Source organism: Hippocampus zosterae, chromosome 12, assembly GCF_025434085.1.
Source record: "Hippocampus zosterae strain Florida chromosome 12, ASM2543408v3, whole genome shotgun sequence".
NCBI lineage: Eukaryota > Metazoa > Chordata > Actinopteri > Syngnathiformes > Syngnathidae > Hippocampus > Hippocampus zosterae.
The window spans coordinates 3,351,639-3,370,964 of record NC_067462.1 but is presented as its reverse complement, the minus strand read 5'-3'; the positions used below and the strand labels follow the sequence as shown (position 1 = coordinate 3,370,964).

At 43.6% G+C, this 19,326-nt stretch overlaps 1 protein-coding gene across 1 annotated transcript in view; it reads right to left on the bottom strand.

Moving 5' to 3' along the window:
- sema5ba (sema domain, seven thrombospondin repeats (type 1 and type 1-like), transmembrane domain (TM) and short cytoplasmic domain, (semaphorin) 5Ba) overlaps window positions 1-16,106 on the bottom strand; it is a 52,635-nt gene extending 36,529 nt beyond the window's left edge. Inside the window, exons 1-4 of the mRNA XM_052082526.1 lie at window positions 15,870-16,106; window positions 6,521-6,745; window positions 2,069-2,168; window positions 1,941-1,986 (exon numbers count right to left, since the gene is read on the bottom strand). Coding sequence (XP_051938486.1) covers window positions 1,941-1,986; window positions 2,069-2,168; window positions 6,521-6,745; window positions 15,870-15,993 — 495 coding nt within the window. The 5' untranslated portion in view covers window positions 15,994-16,106. The remainder of the gene's footprint in view (window positions 1-1,940; window positions 1,987-2,068; window positions 2,169-6,520; window positions 6,746-15,869) is intronic.
- Window positions 16,107-19,326: the final 3,220 nt, after the last annotated feature.

Below are 19,326 nucleotides of genomic sequence, written 5' to 3'. Positions count from 1 at the left end.
AGCAGATCACAGATGAGCCCACTTCAAAAGCAAGCACAGGCAGGTTCGCTAAACCAAAAAAATATTTTAGATTCTACCAGTCGGGCCAAAAGAAAGTCAACGCCTTACATTGGCTTTACACGTTCACCGTCGATAAAAGCTTCCCAAGATGAACTTGTTTTTCTTTTATAATCATATCAGGCAAAGGGCACGAGTGCCAAAATAAGGTATCAAGGCAGGATTAGGGTTTCAAAGCCGGTTATAGCCAAGTCCGTGGCCAGCGTAGGTTTCAATTTTCTTCCTTTTACATCATCCTTTCCTTCCTTTTTGGCCATCTCTTGCCTTCCCCTCCCACCTTTCCTTCCATACATCCTTTCTTCTTTTCTGCCTTCCTTCCTTACCTGCCTTAATTGTGATGATAAAACATAAAACACTGCCTTGATTCAAAGTTGTTCGTGACGATGCTATCGCTACTTGTGCGCTACTGGGAACCAAATCGACACAGTAATAATAGCCAATATGATGAACAGATGTTATTATTGTACTTTTTTTTTTTTTGGATTGTTATGACTTCCCGCGAGGTTATGAATGTGAGCGCTTATGCAAAGGTACAAATCATGAGAAATGCATAAAAGCTCATTTTCCTCTTTTGCTCCCATCAGACACTTGAGATTTTTTTTTTTACTTTGCCTCCATCCCCCACACACACACACACACACACACACACACACACACACACCTCCCACCACCTTCTGCCTGCTGTTCGACAGCGGTGACGGGGGACGAGTGGGGTTGTTTGCAAGAGGGACCCCCGAGTGGGCGCTCTGTCAGCGGGCGCAGGTGGGACAGCGCGAGTGGGCGGCAATCAGGCATCAGACCCGGTACTAAATGCGGCGCCAACCCGCATCCCACGCGGCAGCACAGAAAGGAGTTTGAGGGAAGCAGAAAAATGATGGCGTGGGTCGCCCGGGGAAAGTCTGAGTGGGAGCAGAGCTATGTATCCTTTTTCTGGATGGCTGTGTATTACTGAGTCTGTTTATAATATTCAAAATTGCTGTAATGGGGGTGGGGGGGGGGAATCATAATACAACAGTGAATCACTTTTTTTGTTCATTCCAAGGTTTTCTGCTGCAGAGTTTCAAAATAAAAGGGGCTCATTTGAACATTTTTAGGTCTGTAAATAGACTAACTGCTATTGAGACTTTCACAATAAAAGTGCAGCAACACGTCGAGGTACTCTCTCGATTTTATTTGTCGCAGTGATTGGCTGTGCAGTCAACGTCTCTGCTTGCCTGCTCGCTAATGCTGGTAGCAGACAGGTGAGCTCCCACGGGCCTCGGCTCAGTAACCTGCACGCCGCCCTACGACCCCGCCCCACCCCCCTGCTGCATACCCTTCCCCACAAACCCAAAATCATCATCAACAGCACAATAACCTGTGGCCCTCCGTGTCTGGGCGGCACCTCGGGTGTTGAGCTGGATTGTTCCGGAATGTCTCTAATGAATGCAAATGTCTTGTTCGTCACGCACATGCACACAAAAAAACAACTGCATCCAAAAAGCAATAATGTGGCCCTGGCACCGCCATCTTTGTGTCGCTACTGAGCAGGAAATTGTTTCTAAAAATATCTGACTGACGTCTGACCTCTGTCACTTAAAAAGTAAAAGCTCCACTAACCAGACGGCACACAAAATGTTACTCTGGGACTTTTATTGTGAAAGTTAGCGTGTGCAAGCGGCATGTTTCTTGGTTGCGCCTTGGCTTTTATTATGAACGACACCATATGACATGTTTCCATACATGTTTCCTTTCACAATAAAAAAACCCACAGGTGACCCCACTACACTAACTGCAATCACCATCTATTATTTTGTGACTTTCAAAATAAAATTACAAGATCAACAACAACACAGTCATAACATGGGACAAATCTAAGGCAAGGAGAAAGAAGATGGTCTTACCTGGATCAAAGACATGTTGCTGAGGTCAAGTCTGAACAGGAAGTTCCTGCGAGGGGGGGGGGAGAATATGACTGCCTCTGTGTGTGTACTTGTATAAGTGTGTGTGTGTGTGTGTGTGTGTGTCGCACCTGGCGCCCACAATGAGTTCATTCCTGGCGAGGTCGAGCGTCAGCTGAGAGAAATCCCGCACGCCAGCCCAGGAGAACGCGGACATCCATGGACCAAGCGCTGAGGGGGAGACAACGTATTATAAGCGTAGCTTAGCAAAGCCTAGCATAGCATAGCAAAGCATGATGGCTCATATTTTCGCATGAGAAAGAATAGCCTAAAACAATTTAGGCTTAGAGGGAGAATAGCCTAAAGCAATGGGTTGGAAATAAGCCTTAGCCCATTTTCGCATTAAGAGAAATTAGCATCGCGTAGCATCAAACAAAGTAGTGAGCTAAAATAATGACTGTGTACTGTATTTAATCTCCAATAGGAAGCATTACTGAGCCTCGCCCCCTTCATGTTCTCCGTTAAGAGAGAGTAAATATCCGTCTGGTGAGAATTCCTACGGTGAGGATGATTGGCGTTGATCCTCCCGCTTACAAGCTTTTTTTATACGCCCCGCCTGTTCAATCCCCTCATAAGCGGCGCACAGCTGGGACGGTAAGGCCCCCCCCACAATCCGCGTCCCCCTTCCCTCACCGTTTATCTGCCAGGGCCCATTATTTGGAGTTTTAATTTTGCTGCCATGTTTTGTGTGGCGCGGACATTTAAAAAAAAAAAAAGCTCTATATCGGTGTTCATCGAGAACACATTCTCAGAACTTCACTTGTAATGTTATGGCCTTATTTCAAAATGGAATAAATGTTTTTAAAAAAAACCCAGCTTGTATACGGCGACTTTCACAATAAAAATCTCTAAGAATCACACGCTGGCTGACTTTCACAATAAAATTGAAGCGCAACCACACAACTATTAGTTCCAACATTATGGCTTTCACGAGTAAAGTCACAAGCTATAATATACCTTTTTTATTATTTTATATATTTTTGTCATTTTGACTTCAAAATGGCGCCGCGAGAGTGGCTGCCTTTCCAGCAGCTCCTTTATTTTGTTGTTCTACTTCTTACCTTCATAACTTTGCTGCTGTGAATTGGGAATTTCTCCATTGTGAGACTAATAAAGGTTTCTTATCTTATCTTATCATACCTGAACATCATATGCACCTGATCTTACTGTGATTTCCAAAATCAAAATGACAAGTAGCCAGTTTGTAAATGGTCGATTTTCACAATAAAAGTCCCAACAACAACCACAAGGCATTCAACATGAGGAAGGCAAATTTCTAATTAAAAGTCTGTCGCAACCATAAAACATTTTTAGAGACCCTATTTGGCACACTACGAAACAAGTGATTTCCTAACTTGTAACGACACAAGTCACGTCGCTCCGGAGTGATAACAACCCAAACATTTGTCTTTTCTCTCACATTAGCCATAGCATGCTAATTCAGAGAGTCGCAACGGAAGCCAGGATTTATGGGATTGATTTCCTCTCCCGACTCGCCAGCTTTAAAGACTTTGGGATTGTTCAAAGCGGCCAAGAAATAAAAAGAGCTCCTCCGTGGCGCCGCCTACTCACTCGGATATGAAAAGAAGAAAAAAAAAAGCAAAGTTGACTTTGATTGAAGGGCAGCATTAGCTTCGGCGGCGTCGCTAGCCGTCGATGAGGGAGTTTTTTAAGGGCGCTATCAACAAGTCATTCTTTCCAATTCAGTCTAAAGCCGCCATCGCTAACATCACCTTTCCAACTTACAACCAGCCAGCCCCGTCGCGGCCATCCCAGCTCGATGATTGATGGGACGCAAACGCTTGCGCGGCAGCTCCAATTAGGGCCGCCTCGGTAATCAAAACTGAAGACGGAAGAACGCCGCGCCCTGTTGTTGTCGTTGTCTCCCCCCCTCCCCCCATTCTCCTTCCCCGACCCCCCCCCCCCCCCCCGCCCCCTTAAGATTTTATTACCCGAGCGCTCGGTTCACAAGTTGATGCAATGTGTTGCATTTGCGGCACAGAGACGAGACGGAGCAGAGTGCAAATTAGATTAATAAAGAGTCAAGCGGCAGGCGGGAGTGTGCGTAAATGGAGAAAGAGAGGCCAAATAAATACGGGCGGCTTCATTTCTGCGCAATTCTCTCGGGAGTTTGCTGTGATTTGCTGGGGAAAGCGGAGCGTGACGACGTGCGCGGTTATTCAACGGATTACTTCTCCGCCAAAGGTGACGTTAAAGCGAACGCTACCGTCTCCCCTTTCCATCCCGCGGGGAAGATCCTCTTCATCTTTACGGATATTGTTGCATGCGGTGGGGAAAAGAAAAAAAGGTGTGAAGATTATCTACTCACTAACAAACCTGAGATCTGCAAAAGCAGCGCCCTGAGAGTCACACAAAAAAAATATATATAGCAACTCACTTGAAAAGTAAATTTTAATGGAGGGGCTGACTAGGAACACGAGTGCAATACAAAGTCTGCTAGCCCATTTCAAGGCGGCTGCATCGGCGTCAACGTTGGGCACAGTGTTACGAGTTCTCCGACTATCACGGCGGGAGTGAAAGTTCCATTTGCTGGAGTGCTGCGTCGAACCTTGACAAAAAGATAAACGCTCATTTGGCAACGTGCTAACAGTCGACTGACCACGTAGAAACTTGGAATAAAAAAAATAATAAAAAGCGGCCTGGTAGTCCAGTGGTTAGCACGTGGGCTTCACAGTGCAGAGGTACCGGGTTCGATTCCAGCTCCGGCCTCCCTGTGTGGAGTTTGCATGTTCTCCCCGGGCCTGCGTGGGTTTTCTCCGGGTGCTCCGGTTTCCTCCCACATTCCAAAAATATGCATGGCAGGCTGATTGAACACTCTAAATTGTCCCTAGGTGTGAGTGTGAGCGTTCGTCTCTGCGTGCCCTGTGATTGGCTGGCAACCGATTCAGGGTGTCCCCCGCCTACTGCCCGGAGACAGCTGGGATAGGCTCCAGCACCCCCCGCGACCCTCGTGAGGATCAAGCGGCTCGGAAGATGAAGATGAAGCCCGGGTTTCGCCTACAGTCATGACCAAAAGATGGCCTTTCGGACAAAATTCAGAGTTGACGCTCATTTTGGAAATGACCTTCAAGGATGTGTTTTATCAGAACAAGAACCCGTTTGATTTGATCTTCAAGAGATTTGAGATAGCTCGTAGATATGATTCTTTCCATACGGGTTTCTAGGCAGCGCTCTAGATATTGAGCTTTTTGGTGGAAGGCTGTTCTTTGTCAGCGCAAGAACTCTTTTTGCTTCATACTTTGTAAATACATTTCTTCCGAGCACTTGAAATGGGCGAGTGGCGCGATCATGTTAGAGCAAGGCTCGAAGCGGCGCGCTAATACTTCCAAAACGTGCGCGTTTGGTCAAACAAGAACTTTATCCTTTCCTGACTGATAACATCCGACGCAAGACAATTTCTGGAGCCAAGTTAGCTTGTTCGACGGGGCACTCTTTCAACTGGAATGTTGGAACCATTTGAGGATTAGCGTAGCACGGCGGTTGAAAAACACAAACATAGCGTATTCCAAGTACTGGAAATGTATGAAGTGATTCACGTTCTACGTCAGAGCAATATCAATCGATACTGCCGAGGAATCCTAAGCTAGCGCTTGAAAAAGCGCTTCCGTCGCATTTCTCGGCAGCGCTCAACCACCACTCTGATTCAAATCAATCCTCTTTTGTCCGGCATGTTTCGCCCCAACCGTTAGCATTAGCCATTGTTGGGTTTTAATCCGGTCACCATTCAGGCTTTGTGGTGCAGGTGAGCGAGGCCGCGCCCCCCCCCCCCCCCAAAAAAAAGCTAACACAAAACACCGATCGATCACAGACGCCGCCATTCACTCGAATCACTTCAATTCAATTTGGTCTCCTACTCAGCGGCACTCGCTCGAGCAGCTGGAATGTCTTCAAACGTTTAAGGGTTTAGTGTTCTTTCGTTGGTTTGTTTTTTTTTTAGCAAGAACTCCGCTGATTTATAATGACATTTGTACTCGAACATTTGCGATAGCCCAAAAAAAAATGTACCTCTTCAAGGCACTCTATCAATGAAAGTATTCCGTGGATTTTCTGACTCGGAAGAAAAAAAATGGTGTTTAGGACGACTGGTATCAAAGGTGGCGCTCGACCAATTGGATTTTTTTTTAGCTTCAAACGTTCACGCGTAAGTGTACTTTGGCAGACCAGGAACTTTTTTTGCTTTTTAATTACATTCAACCCAAAACACGAGGGACGGCTGTGCCAAAAGGGGGCGCCCTCCTGATTGGATTTTTCAAGTTATCGCGGGATATTCAATCCAGCTCCTGTGGCTTTTATATTTCTGTTTTTTATCGTCACTGCAGCTAGTTTTTTGTTGGGTTTTTTTGGGGGGGTGGGGGGCAGCAAGACAAACACAACACCCATAAGAAACAAGAATTTGTGCCCGAGAACTGACGCAAAAGAATCATATAAAACCACATCGATTTCACCTTTTGTTCGCTAACACGCTCACACCGCTAAGGACGGCTAAAAAACAGGCGTCTAACCTTGCGTGGATACTTTAGGATGTTCTTTCTTGGAGCACTCGGGCTGAGTGAGCGGTTGGAAAAGCGACGCGGTCGGGAAGGCGGACGAAGCGTTGGGATGAGCCATCGCCGCCCTCAACGTCAGCGGGGCGATGAGGAGGAGAAGGAGGAGCCTCAGCAGGAGGAGGCCGGCCATGGACGTTGTCATGGTGACGACCGCTCCTTTAACCGCCAAATGAGATGCAGCTGCACCCAAAAAAAAAAAAAAAAAGTGACATTTACACAACTTAAACATAAATATATAGATATAAAATCGAACTGAGATCAATGAGCACCAAAGCCATTGTTTCTTTTCTCCACATTTTGGTCAGAAAGCGGCCTTTTTTGAGGAAACCAACCTGTGACTTATCGCAGGTACGGAAAGAGGCAAAAACAAACTTTTTGGTAGGTTTGGGGCATAACGCAATATTTAAAATGTTGAAAATTTATAAATGGAGTAAATAAATAAATACAAATAATGTAAGACTCCTACAAGGGTGATTTTATTTGACAGAATTGAGTTACCGCTATAATACATGAATTAAAGGCCCCACAAAAATATGCTTATTTTAATAACAAAACAACACAAAAATCTGATGACAAACAAATGCATTTATTTGCAGAGTTTGTTTTTTTTAATAATAATAATGATAATCACGGGGGATTTAGTTACCTGAATAAAAGCATGGAGAATGACAAGAATAAAATTGACGACAATTAAATGTCCCTGAAAGGCAATCAAGTCGCTTTTGTGAAAAGTAAAAACGATAAAAAATAACAACATGGTAGTCTGCATACAATCCAGACTGCCGAATTGACAAAAAAAATAAAAAGTGACAGCAAACACGCAATCTTCCCTCAGCAAAAAGCCGCCGAAAAGTTGAGCAAGCAACTGCTCCCAGTGGAATTTTACTCACTAATGCATCCGTCAATAAAAAAATATATATTAGCGCAGTCGAGCCGTAAATGGAGCAACCCCCCTCCTCCGAAAAGGTTGTGTTTAAAAATCAATAAACGTTTCTCATTATTGCTCCTGCTGCTCTACTTCAAGACCGGCGTGCTTGTCAGGGAGGCATTCAGGGAACAGTCTTCAAATTTGATCTCAATGCTACGCCTACATACAATCATAACAAAGAAAATCTTCACAGTTTAGTCTCACAAATTTAACTTGTGCTTCAAATTTAGGAGCAATCGGACAAAACCTGGAGGAGTGGTTTGTGTTTTAAAGACTCCTGGAAATGGCTAACGTGACCAGGAAAGAAGCCCTTCAAACAAGAATGCCAGACTTCCTCTGAATTTTTAGGCATGGCTTCTTGAAACTTTTTGTGGGTCTACTCATTATAGATTTGTGTACCTAATTCCATCCTGCCAAGTGAAACTCGATTTAGGGGCTGAACTATTTTTTTAATTGGAAAGACCCCACCGAAAATCTCCCACTTTAAACCAAAATAGCCAACTTAGTGTGTGTTTTTAGGCATGGCTTCTGGATCATTTTTGCTGAGCCTACCAAATTTCATGTTGGAAAGTGAATATAGTTCTGGGGACCAAATCTTCCCAAATTTTGAAGGACAAAGGAAACGTCTCAAAAATGGCGAGCAATTTTTCGACATTGCTTCTACAGACACTTTTTGCGTTTACTGATGATAGATTCCCACCAAATTGCCTGCTGCTGAGTGAAACTGGCATCCGGGGTTGAATTTTCAAAAACATTTTGAGGACCCCGGAAATTTTCCCAAACCAACCTAAAATGGTCACTTCAAATCAAAACGTTGTGTTTTGTGCATGGCTTTTTGGTGGGTCTACTTCTATAAACATGCCCACCAAAATTCACGTTGCTAAGTGAAACTGGCTTCGTTGGGCTAAGATGAGATTCGAACAGTTTTTTGTTTCTCTGTAATTTATCAAAATCGGATCACAATTTAGCATCATCCCGCAAATATCAAAAATCACCCGACGACATTTTGGTCTGAGACAAGAATAAACATTTTGAGCTAAACGAGCTAAAAATGAGGTCCAGGCCGCTTGTTGCTTTGAAGCACTTTTACATCATCAAGGTAATGAGCTGATTTGTTGTCCCTTTTATTTTAAGAAAAATCAATCCGAGTCCAGATGGCAGCCTTTAAAGAAGAGCGCAGCCTCTCACAGTTGCTGCCAGCCCGTTACCATGGCAACGCGGCAGCGAGCGTCGCCATCCAGGTCGAGTGCAGGCGAGCACTCTGCAATCTGCTCGGATGGTGGCAGGCCTGATGAGCTACGGAAGCTAAAGATGTTCACTGCTCACATTTTGTTAATTCCCGCCCCCCCCCCCCCCAAAAAAAGACACTTGTGGTTTAGTTTTGATTTGAAAAACGTGCCTACGGAAAAATGTTGCTGTGCTGCAAATAGAGTTGTCATTTTTAGGAGGAAGAAAGAGTTGGACATTGGTGATAAAAGTCATATTATTAAGGGGAAAAAATGAATATTATTAACAGGAAAAAGGCAGCCAAAAAAAAAAAAAAAATCACAAATATACAAGAAATGTGTTGTTTTAGTAGGAAAAAAAGTTCGAGGCAGAAAAACTGTACAGATATTTTGAGCAAAGTGGTAAATACAGTACATGACAAAAGGTAATAGAACTCAAACAAGAGAACTCAAATTATTAATAGAAAATAAATTGTGAATAATTTTAAAAAAAAATTTAAGGAGGGGAAAAAGGCAAAATTTCAAGAAAAAGTTGTAATGTGATGAAAGTTTTTTTTTTTTACAATTTTAAAAGAATATTGACACAGTTTTTAAGCGAAATAAATTGTAATTTAGAGGAATAAACATACTGAGTTTTAATTTTACTGGAAAATAGTCATGTATACATAATTGTTATGAACAGAAGTTTTCATGTTTAGGAGAAAAATAATGTTTAAAAAAAACCCAGTTTTATGGAAAATGTGGTAATTGCATCACAAAACATCAGAGGAAAAAGTCAGAACTTAACCACAGTCATAATTTTTACAAGAAAATAGTTGTACTATCGAGAGAGGGGGGCAAAAAAGGCACAAATTTGGTTTGAAAAAGTCAAAATTTTATGACCAAAAATAATTTGTATCTTATTCATGCGGGAAAATACAATCGTGATGGACAGGGGGTTGTATTTTAGCAGCAAAATCCCATGAAAATGGCAAACGGACAAAAATGACAAAAGGTTGCTGACGCTTGTTCAGTGGCCTCGTGCATCTAAAACACCGACAAAAAAATGGAAACATTTTCTTCAATCTGGCTCGGAGTTGGGCCGCCCTCCCCTGCGGGTAAAGCGGCAGCCTGACATTTGCGTTGATCTTTCATGCTCTCACATCAATGCCGCCTCCCACGGCCCCGTGTTTTGCACCCCCGTCGTGGTAATTAAAGGACCGGCGCACCTTACGGGGAACTCTGGGTGTAACGAACGGAATTAAGAATCAGGCCAAGGGTTCAAGTCCAATATTTGTGCACAAAATTACAGTCATGATCACAAAAGGTTGTATTTTAGCACATAAATGCAAGATGGTCCACTTGAAAGTTCACCAAATGATATTTGGGGGCGGGGGGACAGCAGTATTGGCCCCAAGTGCTATACCCTTAAATCAACGCTCACTCCCACGTCCCCCATAAAGAGACGCTCAATAGAATTAAGAATGAGGTCGGGGGTCATCAAGGCCACTTCTCTTGCATCGAAATGCAGAATATCGGAGGACAGGAGAGCGGCCGTAAAATGTCACGCGGCGTTAATTTTAACGGCAGACGATTAAAAGCCAGCGGGGGTGTTTTTCTTTCGTGTAAAGTCACGGCCGGGCGATCTTTACAGCCGCGCTCTTTGGCCCAAAAAGTTAAGCGCTAAAATGAGCACCATAAACGGGTGGAGATATTGTCGCCGAATCAATGGGCTGGATTGATTGAATCGTGGCTAACGGTCCACCTTTATGGAGACTGAGGCCTCGCTACTTACTTACACTCAAAATCAAATGACGCGCTCCCGAAACACCAACAAAAAAGGTAATTAACATTTTATAGGCAAAATAGTCCTCCAAAGTTTTGTACTTTATAAAAACATAGTAATGACACTGTAATAACACAATTAAAACACAATGCATAGAATTAAACCTTTGAGGAATCATGTTTTAATGTAGTCATCCAATCGGCTGTGTCTGGTGCATGTGCCTTAACCATCAGCGGGCCGTATAATGTATACAGATAATAAGAGAAGACTGTCGCACCTAAGCGGCAAGAAAATTTGCCGTTTTTGTCTGAGAATAGTGAAGGTATGCCTTTCAGTTTTGTTATATTCTCTATCAACAAGTGTTGCTATCATATCTATATCAGCTATTCATTCATTCATCTTCCGTACCGCTTGATCCTCACTAGGGTCGCGGGGGGTGCTGGAGCCCATCCCAGGTGTCTCCGGGCAGTAGGCGGGGGACACCCTGAATCGGTTGCCAGCCAATCGCAGGGCACACAGAGACGAATAACCATCCACGCTCACACTCACACCTAGGGACAATTTCGAGTGTTCAATCAGCCTGCCATGCATGTTTTTGGAATGTGGGAGGAAACCGGAGCACCCGGAGAAAACCCACGCAGGCCCGGGGAGAACATGCAAACTCCACACAGGGAGGCCGGAGCTGGAATCGAACCCGGTACCTCTGCACTGTGAAGCCCACGTGCTAACCACTGGACTACCGGGCCGCCATCAGCTATTCAAAGGCTTCTAAATACCACAACAATGATGCTAGTTTCGCTAGCATGTCCACGGCCTTCTGTATTGTGAGCTAGCATGACGCTATACGACGTTCACAAGTGAATATGGTTTGCTTCAATACATGCACGATATCCATCCGAGTGTTGCTCGCCTTCGCTGCCGCCCGCCCCCTCTGCAGTTGAACAAACGCGTGTTGAGTTGATGAGGGTGCCCGCAGGTTTCAACGCAGCAGTGCAAAGAGGAATGTTGGGCACAATAAACAACATGCACGATAACACACACACAACCAACGTCGTACACGCACAAACTCAGACACTCACATTAACGCCCGCTTAGAATACTCTCAAAACTCCACACAGCATACACACACATTCTCTCTCATGCCCGTACACACACACACGTGGCACATTTGACCCAATGTTTAGAAAAGAACGTTGCGTCCAAGTGGCGTGTTCTGGCTCTGCGAGCGCCGGTCTGATTGAGGTCACACCCCCCAACCCGGTGCCTCCCCCCGACTGGCAGGTACAAATGAGTGTGAGGACCCCCTCCACACACATGTGTGTGCGCTTGTTTGTGTGTGTTGGATTCCTCACGTTCTCCACGTTGGGGGCGGCCATGATGGAGTTATGGCTATCTGCCATTATCAGCTGTTATCAGCCGCTTATCTTACCAGACGTCGTCGCTCCCCCGCCGGGACGTGTTTACGCCACGCGGCGTTCAGACGTGCCGACTCCTTCAGCGGGTCACGTTGAAGATATGGCTACACAAACACACGTTTTTTAACATTTACATTTCCAAGCTGCCTTTTATTTCCAAAATTCTGGGGAAAAAAAGTGGCGCACACTCAGTTGAAATCTTTTTGGGAGTAACAATAACATCATGGAGGTTTTGCCGTCGTGTTTTAAGATGCTGTACTGGACACAGTCAGTCCTTTTATGAGTTTTTAATGGCATCCTCGCAGCTAACGACAGTGGAAAGTATGTGCGTCTCGTTTTGTTGGACCTGACTGCAGTGTTCGATACGGTGGACCACAGAATTCTGTCTGCTTGTTCGCAGCACCAGGTGGGAATTTGGAGGGGGTTTGATCCTATTTGGCAGGCAGGACTTTCTGTGTTAGACTTGGGTTACTCAGAGTCCCGATTTGTCGTATGGCGATCCACAGGGTTCAATTTTGGGGCCCCTGATGTTTGCCGTCTATTTTCTGCCTCTGGGTTCCACCTTAAGAAGGGTGCTACTTCCTTTCATTGGTATGTGGATGACAGTCAAATCTACGTCCCACTCAGCAAAAAGGACAAATTCTCCTTAAGGCTCTCCTTTTTTGGCTCAAACATTAATGCAATATTTGATGTGATTAGTTTGTCATTGGCGGCCCGGTAGTCCAGTGGTTAGCACGTCGCCTTCACAGTGCAGAGGTACCGGGTTCGATTCCAGCTCCGGCCTCCCTTTGTGGAGTTTGCATGTTCTCCTGCACGGGCCTGCGTGGGTTTTCTCCGGGTGCTCCGGTTTCCTCCCACATTCCAAAAATATGCACGGCAGGCTGATTGAACACTCTAAATTGTCCCTAGGTGTGAGTGTGAGTGCGTATGGTTGTTCGTCTCTGTGTGCCCTGCGATTGGCTGGCAACCGATTCAGGGTGTCCCCCGCCTACTGCCCGGAGACAGCTGGGATAGGCTCCAGCACCCCCCGCGACCCTAGTGAGGATCAAGCGGTACGGAAGATGAATGAATGAATGAGTTAATCTACCAGCCAAAAGGACCCCGGTAAGCCAGTTAGCTTATGAGCTAGCTGCTGATTAGCGCCTCTTGCCACAATGTGGAAAGTTCAGCAATGACTCTGTGAGATATAATCCTGCCCCTGGTAGCTTGCTTATGTTTGCTCCATTTGATAAACTCCTAATGAGGAAACCACGGTGCACGAAAGAAAAGCAAGACCGTGAAGCTTCACATCGCTAATCTGCTATTAAAATGATTATGGTTATGATTCATGTGTAATTAAATCCAATGTGATGTCATCTTGAAAACCCAAACAGCTTGTAGCCGCATTTAATTGCTTTGTGGTCTCACAACACATTGGCTGGTTACCCGTCACGCCAGCGACTTCACCCGCTAACAAAAAAAAACAACAACAAAAACAAGAAGAAATGACAAGTGTCATCACAATCTGTTCTTCATGGTAAATGCCATCAAGCCTGGCAGGAAATGGAAGATTGCTCCTAAGATCTCATTAGCAGTCACACAATGCGGCTGGGGGAAAATAAGATTGAAAGTTGGGAAAAAAAAAATGTCCGCCCTAAAAGCTCCCTCTGATTAATGCTGCATAGAAATGCCATTGGATAAAATAAAGGAGGTCATTCTGGAGCGGGACAGTAATCCGGTTGGCTACTGAATGCTAATGCTGACATGAGGCGTCAATCGGAGAAGAATTTCAACAGCCTCCTGTGAGCCAAATCATCTTTTGGGGTTAAGGAGAAAAGAAGACATGAACCGGACAACTTGGCTCAACTCGACTTTATTTATGAAGCACTTTGAAAACATGAGACAAATGGAGATGTTTACAGGGGACAGGCTGACTCCAAAACAAAGTGAATTACAGTAATCCATTTGTGATGTAATAGCGCTGTGGATTCCAGTTTCTATGTAGTCTTGTGCATGAAAAGCGCTTCACCTTTACCAGCTGTCCAAGGTAAAGATGGACTTGACAACTGCACAGCTTTGCTAATTCAATTTAAAAATCAATCCAACTGAAAAATGTTGACTTTGCATAATGTCACATGGGCATCCGGGAACAAACATTGTCACTTCAGTTTTCTTTCCTTTAGGATTCAAAAACTTCCAAGGCCATCGAGGTTTTAATGTCTCTGAAACGATGAAAACGCTGAGAAACCATCCTTCTTCCCGAACGGGTCAGAAATCTCACCAACTAAGCACTTTCAGAATAGAAGCAAGGGCAGAAAATATAAGGAGAAGAGCAGCGGCCTCAAAATTGAGCCCTGTGGAACTCCTAAGGCAACAGAGCCACGCATAGTTCTGTCTACTAGTGTATAGTAGATTTGTGTGTGCGTGTGTAATAGTTGTGCACCTCTTTTTCATTATTTGTGTAGTTTTGGGGTTCCATTTCCTCTAAAAATATTTCTATATACATTTATGCTCGCACCATTTTTCATTGTGCTCACTGTAACATGTTTTGCATTGAGATGTTAATTAACTCGTCAATATTATTGTGGGTAAATTCCCTAAAAGGTGTCACCATGCATCTCAAATCAATCGAGACAGCCTCTACGTGATTGTCCTTGAGCCATGGAATTACCTTTGATTTTTTTTTTCTTTTTGTGTGTGTGTCTGCCAAATATCTTTGTAACGTAAATGGATATTGCAAGATGGAGGAGGAGGTCCAAATCAAACCTTTTGTTCCCTTGGAATGGGGGGAAAAAAAAGGAAAGAAAAAATGGAGAAGAGGCATGAAAGGGAACTGATTGATTATGTGCAAAGGAGAAGAACAAAAACGCATGGGCCAACGGTGTCCTTTTCTTTCACGCGAGTCCTTGTTTCCTCTTTTGATACATCCACTGATTCATTTTGACAGACGCCTCATTGACTTCCTGCGTAGGAACGCCTCTGATGGCACGGAGGGGGGGAAATCAAAAAAGGACAATTAAAACAGCCGTCATTTGACCCTCAGCGCGACAATAAAACAAGTGGAAAAGAACTCTTATTGTGAAGGCGTTTGGCTTTTGTTCAAACTGACCAAGTACACTTTAAATGCGCGTTTAGGTGCACACCTCTGTTTATGTGGAGTATTCTATGTTGAGAGCCAAAGCAAAACACGTCAGTTATGGTTCGCTGTTTGTATTTTTTTTTAAATAGCTCTTTATCAGGGCTGGACCAAAATGAAATTTTTTTTAAGGTGATGGAGATTCTGATATTTGGCAGAATAAATTTCAGATCAATCATCGAATACATATATATATATATATATATATATATATATATATATATATATATATATATATATATATATATATATAATGAATACAATTATTTGTTTGTTCCTTAATGCTTACTCTATGTTTTACTATACTTTATAATTGAATATTTGCTAAACTTTACAGTAGAGAGAAAGATAGGCCATTTCCTCCAGACTTTCGAGGTGGTTTGAATGGCATTATCTTTGTCTACGTTGTAGTGAATTCATGTGTAGTAAAAAAAAATTCTATGTCATTTTTGATTGCTCACTTTTGGCAATATTGCTTTCAATTTGTTTCTTAGTTTATTTGTGCACTTTTTTTAACCAACAGTCATTATTTTATTTATTTTTTGTTCAATACATCTGTGTTCATTAAAAATGTCAACTGAAAATGATCACCGTGTATAGAACAATATCAGACGTCAATTTAAATTACGAGACTTTAGTCAATTCCACGTCACATATGCTATTCTCTAGCATGTCGGCACCTTTCAAAATGTGCCCAGCTGAAACATGGACGCAAAAGTCTTTAATTAAACTGTAGACAACCTGAACTTATCCCTGCTGGTCTCCTTATTAGTCTCCGGTCCTGCTCTGATTAGAAAGCAGGCTCGAGCCGCTAACCGCTAATCCGCGCTGAAAAATAATCACGCGAACACTCACCGCCAGCAACAAATTGGTCCCCGGCTTCAAATATATTCCCAGCCGTCGTCCTAAAGCTAACACATTGCGCTAATGCTAACACACTACCCTCGCCTAGCATCCAATTGACTAAAATGTCAACCATGTCGGCATATAAAGGAAGGACGGCAACGGGATTCCGAGAATCACCGGAGGAGGTGGCTAATCATTAGCTAGTTAGCCTCCGGGAATCCAGTCTGCTCGGACGCAGCTTCCAAAGATCAGCGAGCGATTTATAGTCTGCGCCCCCCTTGCTTAAGCCCCCAACACAAAGGCCGCCAGACCCACTTGAGCTGAGCGATGGAGTTCATAAAAGCCCCATCCAAAAAAAAAACATTTAAAAAATCCCCTGGGGGAAACAAATGAGTAGGGACATCAATCACGGACGTATAAAAAGTTGAACTTGATGAGATGAAATAGAAAAAAGACACTGAACACAAACAACAGGGATGAGGAAATAAAATTGGAGAAATGCAGCCTCCTGGCTAGCAAGTGAACATCAAGCCAAAGAATTGTATATGATGATTAAATAAAGTCTATACAAACCAGGCAACATCCGGCTAAAGTCTTGCATGTCAACACGGAGGCTAAAGAAACTATGAAAATTTTCAATATTACATGAAGTCTTTATGAAGTGTAAATTAAGTCCACATCCAGACCGCATTAAATCTTTTTGAAATCAAAATGAAGTCTACCTGTCACGTCCCGTGTTTGCCAGCAGGGGGCGGGCTTTCTGCCCGCCGTTTACACACCTGTCACCCATTTGGCAGTAATTGCTTAGCCTTTATTTGAACGCTCTGGCAGTCTACTCACTGCCGGAGAATTCCACGCCGCACCAATATTCTCTCACTCAAATTACTATTTGGATTATTTGTTGCCTCTTAGCTTTGTGGCTGTTATTACACGGCATTATTCCTATTACGTACAAAATTTATATAATCGTCTAATCAGACCTTCCTTGCCATTTGTTTTCCGCAAGCGTTTTCTGTTGTTCCCTTTATTCTATCCCTGGTCCTTATTTTGACCAGCGTTTTTTGTTATTCTCCCTGTCGGGTATTTTGTGTTCGTCATTAAAGACTCCTTTTTGTTCTCTGACAAAATCTCTTTTGTGTCTGCTATTTCGGGGATTCACCTTTCAGTTATTTTGTTGTGCACGAAGCAATAATTCCATCGCTTCGGGCACAACGTGACACTACCTCAAGTCAACTGAGAAGTCCACATCCGGCATACAGGACCTCAAGATGAAATCGAAATAACCTCCACATAAATTGTACATGATGACCTCATAAAGGCGAAATGAAGATTAAGTGATGTCGTTCATCTGAACTGAAAGTGAAGTGTAAAATGAAGTCCAGTGGAAATTCTACACTCTCAATGACGTATACATGAAGTTGGTCAAGCCCACGTGAGGTCTAAATCAAGTCTACATAACATCTAAATGAAGTATACGTGTAATTTATGTGAAGTCACGAAAAAGTAAAGATGAAGTAAATGTGAACTGAAAATGAAGTCTAACGAGGTCCATAAGATGTCCACTTGCAGTCTATAGGAACTCAAAATGAAGTGTGCATGAAGTCTTCATGATGTCTCAATGACGCTTACTCAAAATGAAGTCCATAAGACCTCTACAAAGTCTAACTAAAGTAGTCTATCAGGTCCACCTGAAGTCTAAATTAAAATATTATCCAAATGAAAATCTGAGATGAAGTCTACAAAGCCCTTATGAGCCTAGTGGACATGATGAAGTCTCCGGGAAGACGATCCGGTCAGAGCCAAGCAATGACATCATCATCATCATCATCATCCCGCATGTGTTGCTAACGCGGGGGGGGGGGGGGGGGGGACCCTCTTGGCGCGCACCCCCTGCCCCCGCTGAGAAGTGAAGGCCCCCAGTGTGAGGCCGTCCAAGGATGTGCCCATCTTTGTGCGCTGAATGCTCCCACCTTGTAAAGACGCGCTAATGCGCCGTGGCCATGCCACAATGGTGGCGTGCTCGATTGCCAGGGAGAATGAAGAGAGAACCCCCCCCCCAACCCCATGCGATACCCTCCAACTCCACTGTTAGCTCGCCCGCCTCCCCGTAGCCCAGTTTGCCTGAGAAAAGAACTTGTTTTCTTCCGGCGCATTCTTAGCATCCGCAACTAAATATCAGCAAACAAGGCTCGGGGGGGGCGGCCTTGGCGGAGGTAATAACAACAGCAAGTCCACTGGAGAACCGCCAGGGGTCCCCACGTTGCTCGAAGATGGCACCGCAGTAAAAGAATAAAATTATGATGAATAACTATTGAAAAAGGGTTGTAATATTATGTACAATCAACATATATCATTTCAAGAAAAATTAAGGTAGATTGGCAGGATGAAATTTTCTTGAATATTTTTTGGGGAAAATTATTAGAATTTTCTTGAATATTTTTTGGGGAAAAATTATTAGAATTTTTTTTCTCTTTTAGAAAACCAGTAACACAGGGAAAAAAAACATTTTGCGGGGAATAAAAGTTGCATGATTTGGATTTTTTTTTTCCTTTTTTGTGGGAGAGAAGTCAAAATACTACATGGAGAAAGCACATTTTGTTTTTAGAAAAAAACTCTGTATTGGTGGTAAAATTTTAAGCATAAAAGAAAAAAAAAGTTGCTAAAAAGTCTTGAGAGATAATAAATGATTTTTGAAGAGGTGCCATACAGTGAAATAAAGAAGTAAAAAAGGCACGAAATTTTGAGAAAAATATTCATTTTTTTATTTTATTTTTTTTAAATAGGCATAAGATTTTTACGAGAACTGTTATTTTTGGGAGCTTGCTTTCAGCAAAGCCAAAGTGTATGTAAATATACAGTATGTTTTCGAAGAGAACATTGAAAAAAAATTGCATATTAAATTGCAATATTAAGGAAAACATTTACTCTTTTTCCAAATTGTTCCGTGTTCTTGTTGGGTACATGCCAATTCGCACACCAAGCGCATGAGTCTTCATCTCTCATGGCCCAGTGAAACATTCCAGGCCCAAGCGAGGAAAAAAAAAGGGGAATTGTTGGAATTTCCCAGCGTAAAGAAAGCACAAAAAGGAGGCGGAAAGTGAGGAAATGAAAGCGGTCACTCACCAACTTAGCATCACTTGGGCGCGGGTGGGGTTGCGGGGCAGGAGTTCGTGGAGGGGGGGGGGGGGGCTGGGTAGGCGTGCCTTCCTTTTCACCACGATCCTGGGAGAGGCAATAGTGAGAAGGAGGAGGGCTGAGTCTTTCATTCACCGGCCGTTCATGAACGCGGCAAAGACCCACAGTGGCGATCTCGTAAACAAACCGCAACTTTTCAATGGAGCTTAGGGGGCGGGGCCACAATGTGCGTGTGTGTGTGTGTGTGGTGGGGCTTGCTTGGGGTCAAGAGGTGTGTGTGGGGGGGGCTATACCTTAAAAGTTCATCAGAGTTCAAGCGCGTTAGAAGCCG